At 39.3% G+C, this 12,880-nt stretch overlaps 1 protein-coding gene across 1 annotated transcript; it reads right to left on the minus strand.

Moving 5' to 3' along the window:
• Positions 1-42: 42 nt before the first annotated feature.
• LOC119739981 (synaptobrevin homolog YKT6-like) lies at positions 43-11,398 on the minus strand. The gene is made up of 8 exons (XM_038215157.1): positions 11,275-11,398; positions 8,600-8,831; positions 7,681-7,763; positions 5,366-5,466; positions 4,652-4,756; positions 3,560-3,625; positions 2,745-2,846; positions 43-2,190 (listed from the first exon to the last, which is right to left on the minus strand). Exons 2-8 carry the CDS (start codon positions 8,701-8,703, stop codon positions 2,155-2,157), a joined length of 597 nt encoding a protein of 198 aa, XP_038071085.1. The 5' UTR covers positions 8,704-8,831; positions 11,275-11,398; the 3' UTR covers positions 43-2,154.
• Between the last annotated feature and the right edge of the window lie 1,482 nt (positions 11,399-12,880).

Raw genomic sequence — 12,880 nt, forward strand, 5'->3', positions numbered from 1 at the left:
TTGTTGCTTCAAACGAACATAATGCACAAAGTACAAATGATGGATACTACCTTTAACATAGGTGTGATGCCAATCAACCATTTTGGACAAAGCACCCACAGCCCCGTTTATTCTATTCCAGCACAACTTCAACAAACAACAATTTCCCAACAATTAATGTTTTTTATTTCCGACTTTTGCTTCTGCTGGATACTGCAACAATCTCCACTACGGGACATGTAAGTTGCAGGCAACAACATAATAATTTGACCACAAGTACAGTAATTTGGGTTGTTGGAGTGGCGCACCCAAGGGAGGGCTTGAGCCCCCCCCCCCCCAAAGAGGTTGTCAATTTTTTTTTTGGTCCCACGATTTGACCTTGGTGATATGTTTGTGGCCTATTTTTGAGTAGTATAATAGGGGTGTTAGTGGCACCACAAACTTCACAATAGTCTGGCCCCCGAAAAAAACACCCAATTTTGTTCTGCGCCTATTAATCTGCGGCCAAACATTTTGGGCAATATTTGTTCAAAAAAAAAAAATCTACTTCCAAAAAAATTGAAAAAAAAATTTGAGCCCTCCCCCAAGCCAAATCCTAAGTGCACAACTGGGTAGTTAGGAGTACAAATAGTATTAATGCAAATTGGACATTACAATTCACAGCTCAAAATGGTTTCAACAATACATTAAAGTTAAGACAAAAGAACATTATCTGATAATGAAGTATTTGACTGCCATGTGTAGCAAGCCATAAATCATGAATAATGCTATTTGGTTTGTGACTGATTTACACGAACATGAGCATACTGAAATGGATGCATACCTTGTACTACAAGCACAGCCATTGACACTTCATGCATGCAGTAGACATTTTTCTTATTGGATACTGGCACTGCAGCTCTGCCAACAATCTTGACAATGGTGATGTGTATTACTAGTGATTCCACCCTGCAAATGAAAGTCATCCTTGCAGATCTTTCATAAGTTTCCAAACCAAAAGCTTACAGGAACTCTTGGCACACAAGTGGTCCGCAGTCTGCATGTGTCGCCCTTGTCAAAAAATTGTAAACGATGACCTCAAATGACCTCTAGATGACCTGTAGTGGGGGTGCTGTGGTCCAATGGTAACGGTGTTCAGTGCGTGACATCACGCAGCTGCCATCGACTGAATAGGAACCTGTCCCGGACGCTCATTTGGGCGCAAATCAAAAGACGACTCCGCAAATTTTGAACTGAAATCGAAAACCTAGAATATTGTTTTCTTGGAATATGCAGCATTCACTGAGCTGAAACTTCATCAGGCTAGTTGTAAAGCACCCTTCTTTAGATTTTGAGCAATTTCTTTAAGTTTTCTCAAATTAAGGTATCTTTCTTATTCATACATGGGAATTTATATTTGTAATTTAATATTTTTAATTTTAAAAATTATGTTAAAATAATATTTCGGACAACTTTAATTTTTTTGTCATACTTTTATACCACAGGCAAACAAACCCACACTTTCTTTTAGCAATGGTTCGGCCTTTCCAAAAGGTCAGTTGAAATCAGGGACTGTTTACATGATTTTGGTACTTCCTACAGGTTTTATTCATATGAAGCACATCTATGAGTTCGGATTAACAAAAATTTAGACGGCGCACAAAGTACAAGTTTGTTGCATGAAGGTCTTTTCATATTATGTGTTTCCCCCCATTTTTTCCCCTTAAATTCCTTGCCTTCACCAACAAAATATTATATACATGTACATATATTAAAATATCCATTCTTCAAGACGACATCTTTTGCCAAACATAAATTTAAAAGGGTGATGACTGTTTAATTTTTTCAACTTTTCTCCTCACACTGAACAAAAAGATCAATTTTTTATACAGCAACCACTTTTGGTTGTTTAACATGCATGTGAAAGGGTGCACAAAAGCAAGGCATGTTAGACTGGCACCTCTGATGCAGTCACCCGCTTCATAAACAATCCATAACCACTGGGTCTTGAAACCAGACCAAGATGGCTGCCACAGTCGAAAGTCTCATTGGTTCACTCGATACACCATCATGATACATCTTCCAACATGGAGGGGCTTGTGTACATTAATGTGGAATGCTTGTGAGTCCGACTAACACTGACATGTATTCCACACTGGTCGAGGTAAATGCCAATTAAAATCGTCTCCTTTCTTTCTACTGGATAACACAACAGGAATTCGTCTTTTTTGCCTGCCACAGAGAAAAAGAAACATGCAGTCACACATCTTCTTTACCATACAATTCAACACACCTTCTTTACAATACAATCCAGCAATGTGTCCGAACTAATCTATTCAATCCTTCGTCACTATGTATTTTTGCTATAAACCTTCCTGAATTGCCCCCCCCCCCAAAGAATAATTGAAAACAGAATATGAAAAGTAGTAGTAACGTCTTCGTCAATTTTCATTTAAATAACTTGTAAGTTGACTTTGGACCAGATGACTTGTGATAAACTTGTTAGGACTTGACAACAAACTTTGTGTCTCACTTAACTTTATTTGTAATCGCCATATTGCCATTTTAAGGGCGTTTTGGTGCCTTTATGGTTTTTATGCTAATGCAAATTTCTGTATTAATCCAATCTGTGGTGTCATTCTAGGCAGAAATTTAATTTCACATCTGCGTGACTGAAAAGTCACCAGAATTTTAGGGCATTGCTGTGTTTTTGGGGTCTGTCTTCAAATTATGAATGGAATTATATGGATAAGAAAATATTGGAAGTATGAACAGGAAGAACATACCGTTTTATAGAATGTCTTGGACTGTACACTAAGGTCGTTGGATTTGGCTACGAGGTCATCAAGCTTTTCGCCACGCTGTAACATGGCGTCTATTGTATCGTGCTGCCAACAAAAACAAACAAAGTCAGAACTTGAATTTCAGTTTACAAATATTTAAACTACAGGGCTAGTAAATGCAAATATTTTACTGGATCAAAAACGTTTTTTTTCCCATTAACCCTTACCCTACTTGACCCTCCAATGCATGCCAATTGTGCCTCAAGAAAATCTCCTATGTTTTTTGCATGGCCCTCCAATATCTGCCATGTCATTTCAAGGGTAACTGGACAGGCACTCCAATACATGCCACAGAGAACAATGAGAGTCCTCTGATAACAAAGTGAGTGCCCCCAGCTGGTCAGTATCAGGCACCCTCCAGGGCCTCCAACTCCTGCCAATTGGAGCCTTCACTGTTAAGACTTGTTATCTGCCAAATAACTGCAGCTGGAGGGCATTGGCATAACCAACTGACATGCAGTAAACTACCCTCAGAGAGTAAGGGTTAACTAACGTTGAAATACACGTACATGTATTAAAGAAAATGCATTTATCTGAAAGGTTTAAGTCAAGAAATTTACATGAAAACCCTTGTTCACGATTCATACAAATTGTACCAAAGAGGAAAGTAATTCTAAAAGATGAACATTCTCACTTGGTAAAATGAGAGTTAAAATGGAGCATTTGATGTTTACTTCCCTGATCCATCAGATTATTGGCCAATGACAGAAGTGTATTTGGCTCATAAATATGTATGAGGGTGATGATTGGCCACTCACCATGATGACTTTTGTTTCATCCAGGTCACTCTGAAGTCTCATCATAGGGTCTGCCTGGGATGGGTTCTGAGGTGAAATTGATTAATAAAGTTGGGACAAGGACAAACGTGACAAAATCCTAAGAAATCAGTCTTAAAGGCATATTACGGCCTGGAATGTGCCCAATTGGGCTATAAAACATGTTTTAAACGAAAAGATATTAAACAGAAAGAGCATCAAAAAGGAGAATATAAATGTCCACACTACCATCCTTTCAAAAATGGGCATTTTTGTGTTATTCTTGTGAGAACAATGCAAGAACGAAGTTTGGGGGTCACAATTTTGTCCCTGAAAAATCAAGCTGTTCAGTGCTAGTTGTGATCCAGCCGCACAGTGGTTTGCATAGTGGTTTGGACGTCCATCTGTTTATTTGTAATGTGTCACCTATACCACACACACAACGTGTACGCTGCATTGAACAGACACGAACTTGTAATACATATAGGTATGCCACAAAATGTCCATCGCGCCCGATGTAAACAACCAGGTTATTTTGTCTTTTCTTGGGAATGGTAAGACATCAGGTTTGTCTCCTTTCAACCACAGCTGTAATTAAACAATCCAACATTTTTTTGGATTTCAGGCCGTAATGCCACTTTAATGGCAATGTTTCGCTTATTAATTTTTCACATGCATGGGGAGCGCATAATTTCCACTTATTTAATTTTGATTTATCGCCAAGTTTGGCATTGGATATTACATGTATGTGGATTTTTTTGTGATAATTCGCAATTGGCCGGTATACTCCACAAAATTCTCTCGACTTATTTCCAGCGGGGTGCCTTGGTAGAAGATGTGGAAGGAAAATTCAGTTTTAGTGGTGGGAGGAAAACCCCAGAATAATCTGCTAGGAAACACCCACGGACTCAGATAGGGACTGAAAACACAATCCACATATTGGCTTGGGTGATTCGAACCCCGGTCACAGCGTTAGAAGGTGAGGAAAGTACCACTACGGCAACCTGATCCCATAAAACAGGTGAAATGATGACTATTCAGATTGATTCAAATTGTGTAATATTCATTTAAAAAAACATTTTCTCAAAAACTCACTTGGTACAGGGCAAGGTATTCCTCCAACTTCTTGAACGTTATCGAGTTCTCAGCTGCACTGGGCCACGTGCTGGGGGATACCTCAGTTGCAAATTCATCTAAGGCCTGCAGATAAGAACAAGCAGCAGGCCAAGAAATTGAGGCATAGAGGATAAAACTTTGAGTCTTGCTCTTGTTAACAGGAGTATTCTCCTGAGAACAAGAACAACACAAAGTGCATCTACAGGGTGTATCGCCAAAACCCCCCAAAATACTCAATAATAAATACTGGTTTGTATGTTACAAATTTTGAACTTGATAAGGCCAAAAAAAAATAGTTCTGTTTCCGATTACATGGTATTTGAAAATAGGATAGGTAGGTAGGGAAAAAAAAATTTGCCAATTTTTTTTGTGTACGATCATATGGAGGCGTCTGCATGTAGTCAAGGGTAAAAGGTAAAAATTGATGGTTTTGGGTGTTTCTTTTCCTCATTTTTCCAATAAAAAAATTAGGGTAGGGGCTGTTAGAATAGGGTAGGTAGGGAAACCGGAAGCAGAACTATTTTTTTTTTGCCTCATTGTTGATGTGGTTGTATCTGAAAGGGTTGTTTATCAGCTTTTCATTGATACTTAACATGCATTCTTGCAATCATGGACGACAGAGCTCAATCTTGTCTAAAAATAATCTTATTACCACAATCTACCGGTATCACTAAAAAAGAGATTTCGCTTTACCTTGCTCATAAACCTAAACGCAACTCTTGAAGGATACTCGTGATCTGCGATGACAACTCCCGATAAACAGTCACTTCGGACGTATGTGTGACAGTTGTACTCTGCCATATCAAAAAGCATAACCACACAATAAGATAAAATTGGTAAACAAACTCCATACTTGTAATCAAATCAGTCACAAACCACTTGAAGTCACAAGCTATTCCAATGAACTGTGACAAAGGCATTCCCCCAACCTGGACATTATCACGCAGTGAAGACTGGGTCCTCACACCGTTATTCCCATTAATAAATACCTTTTAATGAAATAAACAGTTAAAATGCTCAAATTTTGTGACTTTTCTTTCAGCGATATTTCCAGACTTTTTGTGTTCATGTTGAGGGGCCATATTTTAGATTATGCCTGTGATATGCTACCCTGTCTTTTTAGCATATTCAGTGTGTTATTCAACTTCATTGCATTATGACTGACATCCAGGGTGTGCCCCTCTGCTGCCAAAGCGAAACAAATTACATTTTTTTTTTAAATGTTGTTTCCTGACGGAGGAAGCGGGAATTTTGTTTACAGTTCTCGCGTTTACAGAGATGCTCAGTTTAAAAGTAAACATGTCTGAGGGCGACATGTTTACGGAAAATAAATCACAGATCGACGCTTTTGACGTAAACAACCTCAGTACTAACATGTTCATAGCTGCCAACTTTTCAAAATCCCAATTAGTAATCAACCCGCGCGGTCATTTTCAACTGCTCGTTTTATCAAAAGCTTTACCAACATTGAGTACAGATACATGGTTTACATGTACACATACATGTGCATACCCTTGTTGTTGTGAATAATAATGTACTGGAGGCCAAAAGATAATTAAAAAAAATAATTAAAAATTTTTTAAAAAAATATATATATTTTTTTTTTAAATTTATTTTGTTTCAATGTCTGTATTTGTTTGTTGAAGTCAAATAAATATTAACAATAATAACGTGCGCATATTTTTTTGAGATGCATGTTATCGATGTGGAGTTTCGAGTTCGTATCAATGTTTACACACGTTGATTTAGGGCCACCGTATGCAATAGAAATATCCCGTCAACATACCTTGCAAACGCATGCTGATTTATCTTTTCTGGACGTTGTGACAAACTTAAACTCTATTACCAATTATTCCAACCATAATCCTATTAAATTCCATGATTAAAATCTCACACTGATAGACTCATCCCAGCAAAAAGCGACCAAATGTGCTCACGATCGTCACTGAAAAGTACTCACAATTCACATACAGTACACACAACCACACATCCACGAGATGCAGCACACAAATGACACACCATTGACAAATAGTTTTAGTCTGGTCCTCAAGTACTCCACTGCGCACACTGCATTGATGTCTATCAGGTGCTTGACTGCATTCTTATTAGACTTGTCACCAGTCCATCCATTATCGCGACATTTCGCCAGAAGTTTTCGGTCAAAAACGATACTTTACAAGTATTTTTTTTTCGTTAGGTAGAAAATGGGAAATTCGTAATGTTTTAGTGGCATATCGTATTTTCGTAATTAAACAAACAATTCGTAAAAATTACGAAAAATTTGTAACAGTTGGCAGCTATGCATGTTGTGTACAGATTTATTCCGCGCAAGCATAACAACCATATTGCATACGCACGCGTAAGTCTTCACATGACGGTGGTTGAGCGCATGTGTACTGCTGTATTGTTACAAGCTACTGTAGGATTGTTGTACATTTTGCCAATCACTGGTTTACATGACGCTGGAACAAAGCTGGTTCAGGGGCCATTTATTCGCCTGTTTTTGAAGCCGATTTTAATTCTCCGGTTCGTTAGTGTGATGTCAGTTCAGTTTAAACCACGCCCACGAGCCATTAAGTAGCTTTGGAACCACTGGAACCAGAAGCTAACGCAACTCGTGTGTTTATCCAATGGGTGCTAGTAATCAGTGGTGGGCGCGCATGTATGACGTTTTTACTAATGCATCGGATATCACATTTTAATGCACCCCCACGGAATCGAGTCTCGACAAATCAGAAGCTATCAACTCTCCAAGGTATTTATGAATACTGGTTTATCCTATTTATTGATGCTCAATAATTGTGTTGTGTAAAAACACAAAGGAAAGTCAACTCAACAGATTTCGAATGAACAAACAAAATAAACACAAAACTGGCAAAGTAAACCACCATCCTGTAGTGAATGGCTGTCATCTTTGCTAGTGTGTGATCCCACTGCTGTAACAACACCCATACAATACAATTACTTCAATGAAATGCTATTAAGCAAGCCAATTATCAAACATAAACCTTGTTCTTTCACTGTAGACCTGAGGCCTGGCTGTGTCCTTTCCACCACAATTCGAGATGTGAACTTCATAAACTCTTGAACACTAATAAGACAAAAAATATAAAAAAGACAACAATTCAATCTATGTAGTTCTAGTTATGCTGACCCAGACAAAATTGCTAAGTTTTACCCTTAACCATGTTAACTCCTAGGCATTCTTGCTGGGGCCTTTTGATTATCAAAAGAACAATCATCTGTATTCTTGTGAAAGAACTCCTTCTCTGAAGTCACGGCTCTTGTCAGCTCTGCTGTCCTACTACTACATGTACATTTTACTTCATGGAAAACATATAACTACAGTGAAACTGACAGAAATTCAATTAAAAAAAACAGAGCCTACATGACGAATAAATAGAAACTTTTTAAAACTTACTAAACGTGAACTTGGAATCTTCTTCAATTTTGAGCAATATCAAAATTAATTGAAAATATTTGGTCACATCCAAATTACTTGACAAAAGTGTTGGCATTTAGACATGTGTCTATTGCAGGCATGCAACTTTTCCTCGGATCAGCTGATTTCCTCTTTTTTTACTTCCCATGTGTGCCATTGAAAATAGAAAAACACTGTACAAAGTCTGGGAAAAATTTGAATTTCCTCTTTTTTTGGTGATTTCCCAGTTGCATGCCTGCTATTGGCATGATTGGAAAAGGATTGAACTGCTTCAATAGGCGTACATGTACGTGCAATTGCCGGCCGTAGCTGAGCACTAGACTTCTTCCTTATGCCCTGTCTACTGCACATGTGGGCAACAACAAATGCGCCTCTCTTCAAAGCCACTCTGCATGTCCCAACCATGCATGTTATACATGCGAGCATGTTGGACATTATTCAGCACTGTGTAATTAAGGCAGAAGTCTATTGGGACGCTGTCTTACCTGCTTTTCTGGAAGTAACCGAATGATGTTAGATTATAGGCACTGGATAAGGAAACCACTTTGGGTTGGCCCTTGTACAGCACAGTGATGGCATAAAGCTTCATCCTACTACCGCTTAGAGACCTTTCACTTCTAAAACCAAGTCTGGATTAATGACCGCCGCCTGGCGTTACCGGCACCTGACTGCCGCCTGACGTTACTGACCCGCCTGGAAATAATTCCCAAGAATTCACTGTTGAGATGAAGAAATGATAACAAAAAAGTACGAGTTGTAAGGAATTTTGGAATGGTACTAAATTTAAATATACCAAGTGCATGAATTAAAGAAAAAACAGGAAAAAGAAGGTGGGCTGTAAAAAAGGAAGTGAGTAGGGTGGAGAAACTGGTTTAGTTTGTTTTATTTAGCCTAAAATTGATGGGCAAAAACAATCTTAAAAAGAGAAGGCCACCCATCCAATGTTCAATGCTTCTGATTTAAAAATCTGAGCCACAGTGTATCAATGAATATTTTGAGATTTCAGGATGTAGTCACAGAACTAGGCTCTAGCAAGGATATAAGGGCCCTAAAAACAAACATATTTTTGCTCATTTCACATATGCTCATTTCACAATATAATAAAGCATGAAAGATGTTGTGTCTAGTTTTTTTGTTATAGATGTCTTTGACAACAGGTGCCTTTGTAGGCCCGAAGACCCGATATACATGTAGAAGGCGCCGGCTGAATGGTCATAATCTCGAGGTCAAGACACAGTTTTTGTTTTGCTTAAATCCCCGAATCTGCTCACATACCATAGACCCTTGCTTTGCAAGGGGTATTCCATGACTAATGTACGTAATACCCTCTGATCAGCATAAACCCTACGCGATGGTATGTCAACTTAGAGACAATGTTGTGCACTGTTGCGTGACTGAGTGATGCGCAGATCGATGCATGCAAGTGTTAACAGTCTCAGTTTTCCCAATATGCTGATCTTTCAGAAAGGCAAATGTTGGTAAAATAAGGATGGGCGAAATAATTAATGACCCTCCCATTTGCCAAAAAACATCATTTTTTTTCATGCTGAAGGCGCTATCACCATTTCTACTATATAAAGCTACTTCCAATGTTCAAAAGTCTACAAAATTTGTTGACACTGGGTTGACGACCGTTGACACTTGTTGAAGTCAGTTGACGCATTAGGACCCTAGAAAATATGGAACTCTTTTGGCTGGAATTACCTCAGTCCTATATGTTATCATTGGGTTGTTGTACTAGGGCTGGAGGAAGCTTTCAACACGGACTAGCATCTTTAAATTTTTATTTTGAAAATGTGCCATTTTGTTCCGGTGACACATTAATTCCCCTTGGGAGTTGGGACTCACCCAAACCTTGTCTGGCATAACCACTACACAGGTCCTTAAAGAAAATAACGATCCACGATGTGTACAAAGGAATGTCAAAGCGCGGTTGATTTCAATGCACAGCACACGCACCAGTAAAACTTGCCAACTGCGCCCTGAAGCGGCGTAGCGCACACCTGACGACTTTTTGTCGGCAAACTTCGGCTGCCGTTCTACTACAATCGTGATGGGAGAGACAAGCCTGCATTTGGACTACTATCGCCTGACCACGTCCAAATGTTAAAAAAGGCAATTTGAAGACTCCTAGTTACTCGGACTAGGGCTGAGGTAGCCCCACTTGTGTGGCCTCTGTATTGCTGCGCTGTATGTTTAATAGGCCACACGTCTGGTTTCTCAACCTACTGAGGAGTTTTAATAGTCCGAAGCTGGCGCATACATGGACTTAAGAAAGCTGTCTAAACTTTTTCAAAAATACATGTAAGTAGGAAAGATTCCCATGTCTGCCAGCACTAATTTTTCCCTTTAGTGACCTATCAGCATAATAATATGCCCTAAAAAAAAATATCAAATTTAGCACTAGCACTGGGAAAATATTGAAGTATTCACAGCGATCATGTATCTACGGGCCCGATTCCTATATAAGGGAACAAAATCCACTTTTAAATTATTTGACCAACCAAACTAGTTGGCTACATTAAGAACATAAAAGTATGTCATAGATAAAGGGCAGGGTTTTTCATTTTTGAGTGAAATTTGGGGGTAAAATGCCGATGACAACGACAAAACGCAACACGAAAATAAAGTCTTAAAGATGACGATCACCGCGCGATATACCATTTACCATGTGTACCCTCACGAGCACGCAAGTCCCGCTACACGGCACCAACTAGCCCGTAATTAAAACCACGTAGGAAAATCGTTGCTTTTTTCAGATGTCTATTTTTCGTAAAATTTCGATACGCAAACGTGTGCAAACGAATCTGGAAATTTCATGAAAAACAGACCTCTGAAAAAAGGCAGCACTTTCTGATTAGCCTATAAAGAGTGCAAGTATGTTTCTAAAGCAAAAATAAACTACAATTTAAGCCTAAATGTGAAAATCAAAATTTGACAAAGTTCGACATGTTCTTGTACATGTTCCAAGTGTCAATGATGAGTGTGGCCTTTATTTACGCATGGAGGTAGAATTCTACCTCCATGATTTACGGAGGCAGTCCAGTGAATTCGCCACATTGGGCTAGAGCTATGAGGCATGTGTCTGTGAGGTAACTCCACTCTCCAGCTAGAACTCTTTCAGTTAATTCATATTATTCGTTCAACTTAAAAAACTCACACTTTCGTCTCTTAAATGACTCTGGAATGTTAGCACTTGACGATCGAGCCAGGTTTACGGAGAAAAACAATCGAATCGAGCACAAATTTTGTACAGCTTCCGACTCGGTACACGGTACATGTATATGTACATGCACCGATCATATGGAGCTAGCTGTACAAACGTACGTACGTACGTACGTGTACATTGACAGAACACGTCACTGGAAATTAGGTTGGCGACAAAGATGACTAATTCGCCTGTCGTTCGTTTCGAATAAATATAAGGTGGGAATCTAGACGTATTATCAAGTCTTTTGGGGTTGGTATGGACTGCCACAGAGGAAAAGAAAGAAAATACAAAGTAAGTCAACAATCGTACGTCGCATTTGTCGACCCAGCAGTAGGCGTGGTAATGCTATGACCCTTATCACAACACCAGCGCGCGTGAGGGCCATAAAACAAGGAGCGGGTATCAGGTCAACTCGACCATTTGCCAACTCGACTGTGACCAACTTGACCATTTACCAACTCAACCGGTGTGGCATAACATCAAAAGCTGAGAAATATAAAACTGCTCAAGTCCACTTTTCCCCAATTATTATTATTATACTGTATTTTAAGAGTATGAGTACGAGTACTTTGCCATGAGTACGAGTACGAGTACATGAATTTTTTCTTGCGAGTACGAGTACATTTTCCATGAGTACGAGTACGGAAAAAGTACTCGAGTACGAATACGAGTACGAGTACTACAACACAGGATACAAAGATCCCTGGTTCGAATCCACGGCGTCCCTGCTCTTTTTCATCGACTGTTTTTTCTCTTCTCAGTGAATTTATAGTTGAGATAATTTTATTTTTAGGGAAAAAAAAACGAGAACCTAAGTGTCTTGTAATGATTCAAAGGAAAACTGAGTTATGCATGACTTTGGAGCATCCCGCCCTTGCCCTTTTTTTCGTTGAAAAGCGTAGTAGGAAAATCTGTGAAACTAATCTGTTTTGTAAATATTCAACTCCCGTCAGTTGCTCTGGCTCCGTTTCGAATTCACGAAGGGTCGAAATGCATATTATTCGACGCTCAAAATGTGTCCACATATGGTCCGCAATGAAAAAGAAATCACATCCGGTATGGAATGTATCTATGAGAAAGTTTCCAGATAGCTTTTGCATACATTGGCTATAACCGCGGTCTTAAACTGCAGGAGCTAGCTGCTTTATACATAGGTCATGAAAAAATTACCCAGAATGCCATCCCCGCTTCCTTTACATAAATTGGCAACCAATTTGAATTTTTAATAAACCATGAATAATAATAATTATTTGAAGCTCATCAGCCCTCCAGCGCCCTGTTTGCAGGGCGGTGGGTACGAGCGAACGGCTGCCTAGGCCTGACCTGAGATTCATCAGAAATAGTCAGAATCTTTTGGCCTAGGAACCAGACTACTGCAGCCATGTCTTTATAAATAGGTCATGATAAGTTACCCAGAATGCCATCCCCACTTCCTTCACAAGATTCTGCGAGCTCACCAGCCATCCTCACAGCCTTTAGTCAAGGCCGGCCGCGTGGCCATACCCGGACGTGTGGCGCCCCGGATGCTGCAACATTTTTTATTGAAGCCGTAACA

Source organism: Patiria miniata, unplaced genomic scaffold, assembly GCF_015706575.1.
Source record: "Patiria miniata isolate m_02_andy unplaced genomic scaffold, ASM1570657v1 HiC_scaffold_4, whole genome shotgun sequence".
NCBI lineage: Eukaryota > Metazoa > Echinodermata > Asteroidea > Valvatida > Asterinidae > Patiria > Patiria miniata.